This window comes from Halichoerus grypus, chromosome 14 (assembly GCF_964656455.1).
Source record: "Halichoerus grypus chromosome 14, mHalGry1.hap1.1, whole genome shotgun sequence".
In the NCBI taxonomy this organism is placed as follows: Eukaryota; Metazoa; Chordata; class Mammalia; order Carnivora; family Phocidae; genus Halichoerus; species Halichoerus grypus.
In genome coordinates, this window is record NC_135725.1 from 61,248,955 (window position 1) to 61,262,949 (window position 13,995).

Below are 13,995 nucleotides of genomic sequence, written 5' to 3' on the forward strand. Positions count from 1 at the left end.
ATATTTATATCCATATATGAAAAAAAATAAAGAACCCCCAGATTATAGATGTGCCAGAAACTAGAATCTAGACAACATCTGGACAGGGAAAACACTGTTTCTGATGTGCAAGGGCCAAGCCAACAGGGGGTCCTGGGACAAGACAGAGTATGGGTGACTGCAAATCATTCCTGCACATTTCCTATTTTAGGGGTGGGTGGGTGGGGGGAGAGGGAGAGAGAGAATCCTAAGCAGGCTCCATGCCCGTCTCGGAACCCAACACAGGGGTCGATTCCACGACCCTGAGATCATGACCCCAGCCGAAATCAAGAGTCAGATGTTTAACCAACTGAGCCACCCAGATGCTCCCACATTTCCTAGTTTTTACTGTGTTTTTCACCCCTTCCCTCGGTTATCTACACTTTTTTCTCTTTCCTGCTAAAATTAGTCCAACCTTCTGTTACAATATTTGACCTTGTTAATAAAACCCAGTGCCAAAGAAGGGGAATAAAAGGGTTTTCTATTCACTGTTTCTTAACTTCTGAAACTAGTCTGGATGGAATGATCACTTGTTGTAGGAAGTTGTCCAAGGGTGCATTTACTAGCAACTGGAACAGGGATCTCTGCCGAGGGGAGGGATTTTCTGGGGAGTTGAGTACCTCACAAAATATAGGAAACCCTCAAGTCAGGTTCAGTGATAACCTCAGTGTCAGGTCTGGCCACGCGGGACTCTGGCTGGCTGTGTGGGAAAGAGACAAACTCTAGGAGGGTCAGACCAGGACATTCTAGGTAGTCGTGCATTTACCCAGGGAGCATTCACTGTGTCTGAATCACGTGCAAGACACTGTGTGAGGGGCAAGTGAAGCTGAATCAAAATTAGTGAGACCAACCTGTCCTTCAGGAAACACCTACTCTGGATGTTCTGCACTCCCGTCTTTGCCGGTAAACCAACATACAAGCACACCCAGAAAGAGGAGAGTGGACAGGGGGTGAGGAACGTGAGTGGCTGGGACACTTGTCCCCGGTAGTGGAAGGCTGGCAGGCTCTGGGAGGTGTGAAGAAAGAGGAGCAGGCTGAGGGGGCAGGGGGCATAGGCAGGAAGAGTGGAGAGCTTGCTGAAGCAGGGAGGGGCAAGGTGGGAACCAGACGTGGGGGCCTCTGTGGTCATCTAGGACTGTGAGTTAGGTTTGGCAGGGGCGGCAGAGTTGGCGGGGCGGTGGCGGGGGGGGGGGTACTTCTGAGCCAGAGAGAGGGCAGGTCTGAGCGGTATTTTAGGAGGGTTATGTGGCAGTGGTGGGGAGGATGAATGGAACTCAGAGTCCTAGAAAATAGTCTTTTCATCATAATTCCATACAAGCCTGAGGCCTGAATTCGGAGCCCTTCAACCATGTAATCTGAGAAAGAGATGGTCTTCTTTAGAGACGCGTTCAACTTCCTACTTAGAGCCAAGCACTGTGTTGATATTGCCCGCAGAGGTTGGTTTTAACCAAGCAAAGAAGAGGGGATGGATTTTCTTGACTACCATGGCTCGGAGTTACATCTGTCTCCTTCAGTTTTCAGAACAATTAGTGCGCTGCTCTGGACGCTCCTGAGAGCCCTGAGGCGCCCCCTTGCACTGGCAGGGAGGGAATGGATTCCGAACAGTTTCACTGCTGCGGGTGGGGCGCTCCGGTTGCTACGGGCTATCTCCTCCCACCTCCGAGAGGAAGTGAGGGCGGGGCTAGCGGGGCTCCCGCCCCTCTGCGTTGCCCTGGAGACCAAGCGCGTCCCGTTGCAGTGGAGCCTGGAAGGGCCCTGGCTGACCTGAGTGGTGGTGCCTTCTTGCAGGTGGGGCGCCGGGCCTACCTCCTCGCCCGGGCTTAGAGGGGAGGGCCGGGGACTGCCCCCACCACCCTCTCCTCTGTAGGCTGGCGGGGCTGGTGGCACGAGAGGAGCCTGCTGCGTCTTCTCAGCATACAGTAGGTGCCTAATTAGCATGGCCAGAGTCAGCCTGCTCCCTCCCTCCACTACCCCCTCTCTGTCCACTCGTGGCGGGGAGTAGCGGAGGGGGTAGTCAGGGGTCCTTGAACCATGTTCAGCTCCAGGTTGGGGGTTCAAGGCCAGCTTGAAATCCGAACCGACACCTTGGGCACGTTGACTTTCCCAGGAGAGCTTGGGAGCGTGAAACACAAAACAATAACCATTTATTATTATTCTTTACCCCCTCAAGTCCCTTTCGGATTTGCATCCTGCTTGGCTGGAAGAGCCAGCCTTCTCTGTGAGTTCTGTTCTTGCCTGAGGTTTGTTTCCTTTTTGCTTCTTTGCCCCTCTCCTCTTTTTTGTTTAAAATGAAAACCCTGATGCCTGAGGCGAGCCCCATGCTTTCTCTCAGAGCAGTAGGGTGGGGGTGGGGGTGGGGGTTGCTGGGTGGGCCTTGTCCTAGGCGGAGGACTTGTCCTGGGGGTGCAGGCATCAGTTTCTCAACCTCGGTCGGAATGGAGACCAAACCCCAGACAGGATTCCTGGACAATGAATTCCCAACAGGGTCGTTCAGCCGGAGGTCAAGCCAAGATGTCCTCAGTGGGGAAGGTGACCCAGGTTCCCAGCGGGAAACTCTACCAGCAGATCTTCGAGGCTGAGGTAGGTCTGTCCCTCTGTCACCCCCTTCCCTCTCCTCCCCAAACTTCCCTCCCTCTGAAGGCTTTTTTGCTTGGGAATCCAATGAAATAAGGCTTTGAAATTCCTTCGATTTTAAAAATAATTCTTATTGGTTCTTAAAACATAGGAATACAAAATTGGAATGTCTATTCTTAAAAATTAAAAAAAATTACATTAAAATTTTAATTTAATTAAATTTAATTCAAACTTAAATTATTCAGAAATAGCCAGAATTAACCAATGGATGTCTTGGGACCTTCTTCTATGCACAAAAGGATTTCTAATTTTTTCAATTTAAAAATGGGCTTGATTCTATACCAGTGTCTTGAAACCTGCTTTTTCCCTGTTAACGGTGTCACACGCACCTTCCCCGTGTCAAGGGACATTCATGTACTGCCTAGTTGTTAATCTCGGACTTCCCATCATGTATTAAAGTAATACCCTCTTGACAACCATATAGGTTGCTGGAATTGCTTTGATGTCTATAAAAAACTGCACAGACAAGAACAATATCTTACTGTACTGCTTATTTAAAAGGGATTTTCATTCCTACTTTGAGCCTGAATAATGCTCTCTGTAGAAGGCTTGGAAATTATACAAGTATAAGGAAACCAAAGAAACAAGTGACTCACATGATCCAGCTGCCTGGAAGCAACACACCATTCTTAACAGTTAGCACACTTTCTCCGGGTCATTTTTCTATGAGTTTAAAATTTTGAGATCCTATTGTATAATTTTGGTTATAATTTTTGATTTATGCTTTTTATTGATATGTTTATGGTCTATCATAAGCGTTTCCCTGTGTCATAAAAAATCCTTTGTAAGTCGGGGCGCCTGGGTGGCTCAGGCGTTAAGCATCTGCCTTCAGCTCAGGTCATGGTCCCAGGGTCGTGGGATCGAGCCCCACATCAGGCTCCCTGCTCTGCGGGAAGCCGGCTTCTCCCTCTCCCACTCCCCCTGCTTGTGTTCCCTCTCTTGCTGTGTCTCTCTGTGTCAAGTAAATGGATAAAATCTTAAAAAAAAAAAAAAAAATCCTTTGTAAGTCTCATTCTCAATAAATGCCTAACATTCCATTGAAGGGACATACCGAGTTTACTCAACCAGTCCTCTATAATTGGACAGGCCCATTTTTCTAATTCCTTGTGATTACAAAAGATGCTGGGATAAGCACCTTGGCCCTCATCAAAATTTCTTAAGAGATACCTTTCTAGATGGCTGAATGTTTTGGGGGAGTGCATGGTTCATACCCTGGGGTTTAAGGCCTCCCTGCAATGTGCCTTCCTGCTGGCAAGTTCCCCTGTGACCTTATAAGACTGCAGGGTCAGGCCAGGGTGCTGGGGAGCCTGCAGCTCTGACCCCACACTGGGATCTTTTGTGGATTCAGGCACAGCTGGTCCGCTCTCTGGTAGCCTCCAGGAAGCGTGCCTTGGACAGGTCTATGACCCCCAAGAATGGCAGGAAGCCCTTGATGAAGAAGACGGATATTCCTGAAGGAGAGATGATGTCTGCCCGGCAGCAGAAGTGGGCACACAGCCTACCCAATGACTGGGTCACAGAAAACCCTGTTCTCTACAGGTAGGTCCTGCGGTCCCCACCACACTGCCACACACTGGGCGTGATATGTCAGAGTCTTCAAAAACTCAGACGATCTCACACAAAATGAGTGCCAGGTAGGAATGAAGTCCCAGGTACCTCCTCTGAAAGAGGTACTTTGCAGGACTCTGTGCTGCTCCCTTCCTTCCTTCCCCCCCCCCCCCCCCAGTAATGATTGATTGAGTGCCTAGGGCCAGGTACTGGGTTTGGGATCCCACCCTCCCAGAACTTGAAGCCTTCATAGTAAATAAATAAGCAAGTCCCCCCAAAGGTGGGAAGACTCTGACCCAGAGGATGAACGGTGGTGCAGAAGTCAGGAAAGCCCCAGATGAAGGGCTGCACCTGAGACCAGAGGATGAGGGGAGGGAGGCATGGGGCAAGGCTCTGAGGCAGGAAGGGCTTGGTCCCCTCCAGAAGGCCGAAGAAGTCAGTGGGCCTGGGGGAGAGGGGCGGGAGATGAGGCTAGGAGAGGCCTGCTGACCACAGTCAGGATTTTGGACTACTGAAGTGAGCAACTGATTTGCCTTTTGAAGGCCTTCTGGCTGCTGTGTGCGGAATGTGGGGAGTATGCCATTTCAGCTCCCTGAGCTCAGACTCCTCAAGTAGGGAAAAAGGAAAGAAAGGGACAAGGAGAGGCTGCATCTACCTCACCGGGGCGCCGGGGAGAATGTAGCAGGAGCTGAGCGTCCCTTGGCTCTGCAAGCTCAACACAAGCCACAAACCCTTCTCTGGTCTGGGACTCTGAAGGGGAAGTCAGCCTTTCTCGACCTGCCCTTGTTTTCCCTTTCACCTGCTTTCGGGCAGAGATTGACCCAACGCTGGGTAAAGGGCTCTGCCCCAACCTACCTTTGACTTTTCCCAGGGAAATCTCCCCTGAGGCTTCTTTTTCTTTTTTCCTTCTTTCTTTCTTTCTTTTTTTTTTTTTAAGATTTTATTTGAGAGAAAGAGAGATAGTGAGAGAGAGAGAGCACGAGCAGGGGGAGCAGCGGAGGGTGAGGGAAAAGCAGGCTTCCCGCGGAGCAGGGAGCCCAATGCCAGGCTCAATCCCAGGACCCTGGGATCATGACCTGAGCCGAAGGCAGACACCAAACCGACCGAGCCACCCAGGCGCCCCTCCCCTGAGGCTTCTGACCCTCAGCACCCTTAACTGCCTCCAGAGGGGTAAACCCACTGGCCACCCAAGCCCAGACTGGAGGTCAGTGTTCTCTAGCCCCTGTGCTTATGCCCAGTGCAGGAGTCCAGAGGCACAGATGGCAGGGGCCGGTCGATGCTACCCCTACTTCCCAGGAGGATGGTCTTGCAGCAGGGTCTAAGCCCCCTCTCAGCTGACCTGAGAGTCACCTGTGCCTCCCAAGGGTCCCCTCTTCCCCAGGGTTTAGCCACTCACTATCCCGATAACCAGGTCAGTCAGGAGCTCTTAGCCCCTACAGGACAGTGTTTTAGGAAAGGCACTTCTCATGGAGGGTGCTGGCCTTGTGCTGTGCTTGCTTCCTGGGACAGACAGACAAAGCTAGGTCTGCCCTGGACAGAGATCCAGAGGACAACCTGCTAAGCTCTGCCACCCTCAGATGACTAGGGTCACTAACTCAGCATTGGCGTCTCTCTTGTCCCCTTCTTGAAAATTCAGCCAGCCAAAGCCAGCCAATTTGTGTGTTCCTTCAGCCAGGGCAGGGCCTCTGGGTGAGTGGAAGAGGAGCCCAGCGTAGGGATAGATCAGCACCAATGTAAACCAAGTCCTTGGGTCAAGTGGCCGAGCCATCGGCATTCCTATAGTCAGAGCACCCGGACTTCCACGGGCATCTGATTGACGGGGTTGAAAGACCCACCTCTGCAGGGTCAGCCCAGGCTGGTAAGGCTGCAGTGAGGACTGCATGAGAAATGACTACAAAGCACCACACGTGTGGGGGCCCTGAGGAATGGCAGGTGTCATTGAGACCTGTTGCATTTCTGTGCTGCTTTGTCCTGTGGACAGTGCATTCAGGGATTTTTATTCCAAAGCTAAGGTCGTGCTCACCCACCCTGCTCCTCCCGCTGAGATAGTTTGTCCTGGGGTTTCAGCTTTCTCCTCCCACCCCCAAACTCCATGGACCATGGACCTTGGCCTCACACATGTGGGTCTGGGAGTCTCAGCTCTGCTTTGTACAGTGACTTCTCTAAGCCCCTTCCCCCGTCCTGGACAGTGGGGTTACCCCAAATGCCTCACAGGATGGGTTGCTGAAGGAGTAAATGCTGAGTGCTTAGCACCGGCCTGGCTTTCCCAGGCTGGTTATGCCCCTTCCAGTCCTCAGTGTCCCCATGTGGAAGTGGCTCTTGCCTACTACCCACATGTGGTTTGCAGCCAGAGCAGAAGCAGACCCTGATTCCTTGTCTAGGGACCATCGTGCCTGCCGGCAGCAGATGGCTGTTGGGAGACTGGCACGGCCTTGGGGCTGTCGGGATGGGGTGGGCCTGGGTTATCACCAATACCCAGGGTCCCTCTGAGGACTCCCTTGTGTGCCAGAGCTGCCCTGGTGTGGGGGAGTGGGCTGCTGGGGGTTTACTGTTTCTTCTGCTTGTGCCTCAGGGAAAAGGAAATAATCAAGAAGAAAAAAGCTCAAGAAAGTGAGAGCACCATTGCCGCCCGAGAGGTCCGGGGCCTCATGGACACCATCGGTGAGCCTCTGTTCAACCGTGATGGCAGGCCCGGCTCTCTCCCCTCGGCCTCCTTCCCTCAGCCTCCTCCCCTGAGCCTCCAGCCCTGGGCCTTCTCCTCAACAGGGAGCTGGGGAGGGGGCAAGGGGCTCTGCACACTCAGCATTTACTGATGAAAATCACTTGGGAACGGATGTTTTTTTACTGCAGTTTCACAAGAGGATTTCAGTCTACATTGTCTTCCTTCATACTGTGGAGGAAGGCTCTTTTTCTTTATGATTAAAAAAATAATACATGCTTACTCTAAATAATCCCTACACCCAACGTGGGTTCAAACTTACAACAGGCACCCCCTAATATACACTTACTGTGGAAAAACAAAGGAAGGAGATAAGCAGAAAGTAAAAAGTCTCCCTTCACAATAGCACTGCCTCCTCCCGAGAATGGGCCCTACCGTGAAACCACATGGGACATACAATATCTAGGTTCCCACATAGATTCAGGGGACAGCAGAGCACAGGGCAGGAACGCAGACCCTAGAGCAGACGGCCCACATCCAAACCCCTGCTCAGGCCATGCCTGAGCGTCCTCACTTGTAAAATGGGGCTGATGAAATAGAACCCGCCTCTCGGCCTCTTCAGGAGTGGTGATTGAGTTAGAACAATGCCTGGTACATGGTAAGTGCTATATAAGTGTTGGTTATTCATATTTGTATGTATATGTGCTTCTATAAAACTTTTTTAAAAACATAACTAGTCCCATTCTATATGTCCCATTTGGATACTTTCTGGCATTTAACTGTAGATGCGAGACTTCATTCCTTATAGCACTTAGGGATCACCTCTGTCTTTTCTCTTTTTCCTTAAGTCTGTGACACTGTGGCCTGGTTTTGGGGTCCGTCTCCTGAGCCAAGGCACTTTCTGCCTTGCTGACTTTTTCTGGGTGCTCTGCCCTTGCTTTGAAGCTCTGAGGACAGCCCCCTCACCTCTGTTGTTCTCCCTCAGTTCCCCAGAGGCCCTGCACCGTGGGAGGCGCCACGGGAATGGACTCCAAGAGGCGGGGCTACGAGAGTGCTCTGGGGAGCTTTAAGGAGGAGATTGCTCAGATTGGGATGGTGAGAGTCCTCCCTCTCTTCCCTTCTGTTCCTGGGCCATTCTCAAGCCAGGCTTGTCACCGCACCCCCCACCCCCGCCCGCCCCGGCTCAGAGGTCCTGAGTGGCTCACCAGTGGTGTAGACGGAATCAGAGTAGCCATGTTTGAGTGTCCATTATGAGTGCTCGAGATGAGCACAGCTTCTAAGTCAGGTACCATTATTACTCCTACTCTGCAGGTGAGGCCCAAAAAGTCTTGCCTGACTTGGCACGTAGGGGGCCAGGTGGGAACCGGACTCCAGGGCTGATGCCAAAGCCCAGACCTTGAGCTCCCTGCTCAGTCCTGCTGGGGCGTGCTGGTCTTCCCACCCCCTGCCAGTCGTCACCTCACTCATCCGTCCCATCTGTACATGAGCTCTACTTTCGCCCATGGCTCTGTGGCTTTGGTCATGCAGCATAACTGAGCCTCAGTTTCCTCATCGGAAGTAAACTCGGAATTCTTTCACTGGGCACTTCTTTCATGAATATTTGCTGAGCCCCAACCAGGGACCAGGCCCGAGGTCAGTACCTACTCCAGACCAAGAGAGTCTGAGGACGAGGGCTCAGGCCGGAGTGCAGTGCCCAGCACGTGGCCCGTGACCGATGGAATGGGGCCTGCCCTTGTGCTCTGGCTGTGAACGAATTCGTGAATCCTAGCGCCTTAGTTCTAGGGAATGGTGATCAGTTTCAAGGCAGGACGACAGCAGGCACTTCCCCATCACAGGCCCGGGGTGGGAGGAAGGGCCGGGCTCTCTGGTGGCGTTGCTACCGTGGCCGTTGCCCTACTGGCCCGTTTTAGGAAATGGAACCTTTCATCTTGGAGCCAGGAGCTCTTCTTTTAAAAAAGCTGGCCGAGTCGGATGAAGACATTGACCAGCTCTTCAAAAAGGTGGAAAGCGACACCAACCTCGAAGACTACACCATCCAAGTAGGGGTTCCCTTGTGGCCAGGCCTGCCCCACCCGGGTCCTGCTCCTCCCCTCGCAGCCCATCTGTCCTCCCAGCCTGACCCAGGCTTCTTGGCATAGACCCTGCTGGAGCTGTGGGATCAGGTGGCTGAGAAGTTCCAGTTCCAGAAGCAGGGGATCAAGGAGCTGGATGAGGCCCTGTACGAGGCCGAGTTCTCCCGGGCAGATAAAGTGAGTTGGCCTGCACGTGGGCTTGTGGTGATTTTCACCTGTGGGATTTGTGAGGCATCGTCTGTGTCCTTTTCGGTTTCTAGGAAAAGAGAGTCGCTAACAATGGCAACTTGTTGTTTCTAGCTCAAAGGCGTGTTGAAGAAATATGTGGAAATCATAGAGAAAACTTCCTACCTCATGCAGCCCGAAGTGTACAGGCTGATAAATAAGGAAGCCATGGTGAGTGGTTTGCATGTGCCAGGGATCAGCCCCCAGATAGAGCAGGACCTGAGGATGCCCCAGAGCCTGGTGTCACAGGAATGAATGTTTTCTCCTGGGTCACATTTCCAGGTAACTCAGGTTGGTCACTTGGGTTCTGAACCAGAGTTTTTGTTAAGTATTTTCAATAGAAATCTTTCCAAATTACATGGCACCCATCCCTGCTGTCTTAATCCCAGTGACCTAGCACAGCGTCCCTGGTTTGAGCACGGATGTATTTTACAAGCATGCCTGGGTCCTGTCTCAGCTTACCATGTGCAGTGCAGTAGTTGCTAGATGATGGGGCTGTCCTGCTCTCCGGGTGCTTTGTGCCCTCCTAAGTGACCCCAGCCTGCTCTGTTTTTCTAGTGGTTCTTGTCTGCCTTCCTGCTGGCTGCCAGTGTCTGTTGTTAAAGCATGCTCTTCCTCCTGGCTCTTCCCCACTGCTTCCCTGTCCACACCCCACCCTTGCCCAGCTGCTTTCTTTGGGTGTAGAAAACAAGAAATTCAAGGTTCTGCACCTTGGAGTCCTGGACAAAGCACAGACAGGGAGCGGGCACAGACCTCCCTCTCCACTGCCCAGACACACAAGCTCCCGACGTCACTCTGCTCCGGCACCTGGAACTCCCTGTCCATAAAATGGGGATCACGATCCTTAAACACCAATACTTATTGGGGGGAGGGGGGTAAAAGACGGCTCAGCAGTGGCCGCAGTTGTTTGAGACAAGCAAGAGTCCCTAACTTTTATCCATTTGCTCTATTTGGGGGGTGGTCAGAGTTAGCAGCGACCTGGGGATGTTTCATTGTTTGACTTCCACACCCTTATTATACTCATTATAACAATTGGCACTCGCTCCTTACTCCATGTGCATTTATCTCATTTAATTTCACAAAATCCCTAGGCTGCCAATAACATTATCTTCGTATTATGGCTGCAGAATTGGAGGTTGAGGAAAAACCTGCCGGTGCCCCCCCAGCTAGGAAGTATAGCTGGCGACACCCCTCAGGTTCCAGTGAAAATTGTTACTGGAATTTCTGCCAGTTGAGCTTTGTTCTCACCCTTGCGCCAGGGTGGCGCCTCGAGGGCTTTGGGCAGCTGTGGAGACGTTTGGCTGTTGCACGCCTCGGGGGCATGGGAGAGACTGCTCTCATAAAGGGGGCAGGCTACCAAGTAGCAGGACAGTGCCACACAATGAAGAATTGTCCCCACTGCCATGCCAAGGATGCCCAGGGGAGGGTCACTGGGAGGACTGAGGGAGAATGTCCTAGCTCTGGCCTCATTTGGTAATTGGGTCTTCTCATCACAACCATATGTAACTGATCCCTGATGGCATGAGCGCTCTGCTTTTGGAACAAATTTATTAAAAAAAAAAAAAAAAAAGAACAAACAGTTAAAGAGTAAGAGCCCACGAGAGTGCTCATCTCCAGTGAACTAAAATCGGCTACTTTAACGATCTGATACGGTCTTGGGGCTGGGTTGAAGGTACATGGTTAAGTCAGGGGTCATAGGTAAGCCTTCAGGAAAGACCCCTGTCACTGTCCATGGCCGCTCAGCCCCAGGCAACTGCGTTGAGTGCCCAGTGACCCCTCAGTGCCCCTCAGATGCTGCCTGTGCCCTACTCGGCCCCGCTGCGCCCCAGGCCCTCTGCCTGCCCCTCACCTGGCCCCCCTTCCCGCTCTCCCTCTCCAGCTGAGCCTCGCTCTGAGCTTGGCGAGCCCCCGCCTCGTGCAGAGCCCGCCTGCCTGTACCACAGGTCATAAACCAAGCCCTACTGGGCAACCGGAGGGCCATCGCCCAGCTCTTCATCAACCTCACGGAGGCCACGCTGCAGCAGGAGCTGGAGAGCCGCCGCCGCTGGCAGGGCCTGGTGGACGCCTGGAAGGCTCTCAAGAAGCAGGCCCTGGTGCGGAGTTTCAGGTCCGTGGCTGCCCGCCCTGCCCACAGCTCTTCCCCAGACCCACTGGGAGGCCGGCTCAGCAGGCCGGGGGCCCCGCCCTCCCTTATTGTCAGGACTCCAGAGTGCTGCTCTTCTTCTGGGGGTAAAAATATGTGCTTCTTCTTCTTCCTCTTTTTTTTTTCCAAGTCACAGTAGATCAAAGTATAAAGAAGAAATTTAAAATCACCAGTAATCTCTCGCCGTAGGGAGAAGCACAGCTGATATTTTGGTATATTTCCTCCCATACTTTTTTAGACCCACACTGCATATGTCGCCTTGTATCTTAATTTTCTTCATAAACATTATCACGTAAGCATTTTCTGAGCCCAGTACAAATTGTTTGAAAACATCAGGCTGATTATCTGCCCAGTTTCCACTCTACTGCTACACATAACCCTGTGTCACTGGGCCAAGGAGAATGGGAGTCCCTCAGGCTTTGATACCTCCTGCCCTCTGGTATCGAGGTTCACCTCGGGGAGGGAGGGAGAAGGCCCATCTCCGTGCTGCCTCCGCCAGGTGACCCTTTGGTTAATACTGACACAAGGGGGCGCCTGGGTGGCTCAGTCGTTAAGCGTCTGCCTTCGGCTCAGGTCACGATCCCAGGGTCCTGGGATCGAGCCCCGCATCGGGCTCCCTGCTCGGCAGCAACCTTGAGGAGGCTACTCTGCACCCCTGTGGCCTCACACCCGGCGGGAAGCCTGCTTCTCCCTCTCCCACTCCCCCTGCCTGTGTTCTCTCTCTTGCTGTGTCTCTCTCTATCAAATAAATAAATAAAATCTTTAAAAAAAAAAAAAAAAAAAAAAAATACTGACACAAGGATCCTGCCGCTCCTGGCCAACAAGCAAGGCTTTCTTTTGCTTGCTGGGCAGAGATGTCTGAGGATGCCTAAGAATGTCTGTCCGTCTGCGCTGTGGGTCTGCGGATGGGAGGCCCATCTGAACACCTGAATTTCCAGATGAGAACACCAGAGTCTGACACCGGGGCTGGAAGAGAAGTGTACTGAGACCTAGCTCCACCTGTACTTTCCTGTGACCTTGATCAAGCACTTGAACATAGGGGAGCTTTTCTTTCCTTATGCAGAGCAGGCACGATGATGGGCCAGCATTAGGGTTTCAGTGATGATCAAGATGCTATATGGAAAGTGACTGGTCGGGGCCTGGGCCTGGAGGTTGTTACAAATGTCAATGATCACCAACAGTGATGTCAGGAGCTGACATTTACGGGGCATTTCCCCTGCGCCAGGCTTGGTGCTAGGGGCTTTGCTTGCAGTATCTTACTGGGTCCTTATAGGTACCAGGTAAGGAAGGTACTCTTCATTAGCTCGATTACAGACAAGGAAACAGATTCACAGGAGGGGAGTGACTTGCCCAAGGTCATAGAGCTGGCAGGCATGAGTCGGGACCCACACCGAGATCTCTGCCTGTTGGTCCCATGCTCTTAGTGCCAGAGCCTCACTGGCAGCCCTGTGGTTCTTCTCTCCCACCTCGCACCCTCCCTCCTCTCATCATTGTCCCAGTGGCCCCCGATGGGGAGGAAGCAGCTGGAGTGGTGTAAGGGTGCTTAGGTTCTGAATGTTCTTACCATGAGTCTCATCCCCTCTCTCCCACCTGCCCTGCCCCTCCTCTCCTCTCTGTGGTGCCAACGCATCTGGATACCCAGTGAGTTCATGGCCAGTGAGAGGATCCGGACTCCTCCAGCTGTGAAGAAGGAGATAGAGAGCATGCTGAAGAACCAGAAAGCCCTGCAGCAAAAGCGGCTGGAGCATCTCCGCACGATCTGGTATGCTGGGAGGGGGCTCCAGCGAGGGATGCTATGGGGGAGGCAGGCACAGTCCTCAGCATTGACCATTCTCCTGGGGCATCCTCCAGGCCGAGCCAGCTCCTTGTTCCCTAGTCCTGTGCCATCCACCTGGGCCCACGTTCTGGGGCATTCCAGCCCCAATGACAACAAAGAACATGACTGTGCCAAAAAACTTGGAAGGAGGCGTTGGCAGAGGGGGGCAGGGTGAGCGGGGGAGGAGGGGCCAGGTTCAGGGGTTGGACTTTTTCCCGAGAGCTGGTGGGGAGCAGAGTGGCTCCATCAGCCTTGCAGTTTGGAGGGCGAGCTGGAGGGTCTGAGGCTGGAGCCTGGAGGTCAGTGAGGGGGCTGCTGCCATCAGACAGGGAACCTGTTAGAGGCTGTGCACGCTCCCCTCAACCCTGGGCTCACCCAGCTCTGATCCCATAGTAAGCTGTTTGGTGAGGTGCACAGTGAATGTCCTAGACCCTGGAAGCCCACTGCCTGGGGATCCTATAGCATCCACTCTGAGCAGCAGGACGGAGCCTGCGTGGTCCTGAAAGTGGAGAAGCTTCCCGTGCTGGGAGATGCTCCTCCTCTTCCGGTGTACCTTGGTTCCTCCCACCCCTAACCCTGGTAACCCAGGCTTACCTGCTTGTCTCCCCACCACAGAGCCTAAGTTCTCCTAGGATACCAATGACAATTAGAACGCCACACAATCTCCCCCAGGGCAGGCACTTTTTCATACAGGTGCAAAATTAACAAGGTGGATAAAAATCTCAACATAAGGTAAAGTGCTTTTCTTGTTTTCTGTAACTCCACTTTTTCCGACTGAGTCCCTGTTTACTAAACTGGGCCAAACTCAGTCTTTCTTGGGGTTGTATCCATTGAGGTGAAGCCGTGAATCCCCATCCATCACAGGCCCGGTGAAGGGGTC

The 13,995-nt window shown here is 52.7% G+C and overlaps 1 protein-coding gene across 1 annotated transcript in view; it reads left to right on the top strand.

Moving 5' to 3' along the window:
- The first annotated feature begins 1,593 nt into the window (after nt 1–1,593).
- Nucleotides 1,594–13,995, top strand: part of CCDC180 (coiled-coil domain containing 180) — a 61,391-nt gene continuing 48,989 nt past the window's right edge. Inside the window, exons 1-11 of the mRNA XM_078061491.1 lie at nt 1,594–1,806; nt 2,189–2,236; nt 2,503–2,598; nt 4,001–4,191; nt 6,773–6,861; nt 7,845–7,954; nt 8,770–8,898; nt 8,998–9,108; nt 9,232–9,327; nt 11,100–11,263; nt 12,942–13,061. Coding sequence (XP_077917617.1) covers nt 1,609–1,806; nt 2,189–2,236; nt 2,503–2,598; nt 4,001–4,191; nt 6,773–6,861; nt 7,845–7,954; nt 8,770–8,898; nt 8,998–9,108; nt 9,232–9,327; nt 11,100–11,263; nt 12,942–13,061 — 1,352 coding nt within the window. The 5' untranslated portion in view covers nt 1,594–1,608. The remainder of the gene's footprint in view (nt 1,807–2,188; nt 2,237–2,502; nt 2,599–4,000; nt 4,192–6,772; nt 6,862–7,844; nt 7,955–8,769; nt 8,899–8,997; nt 9,109–9,231; nt 9,328–11,099; nt 11,264–12,941; nt 13,062–13,995) is intronic.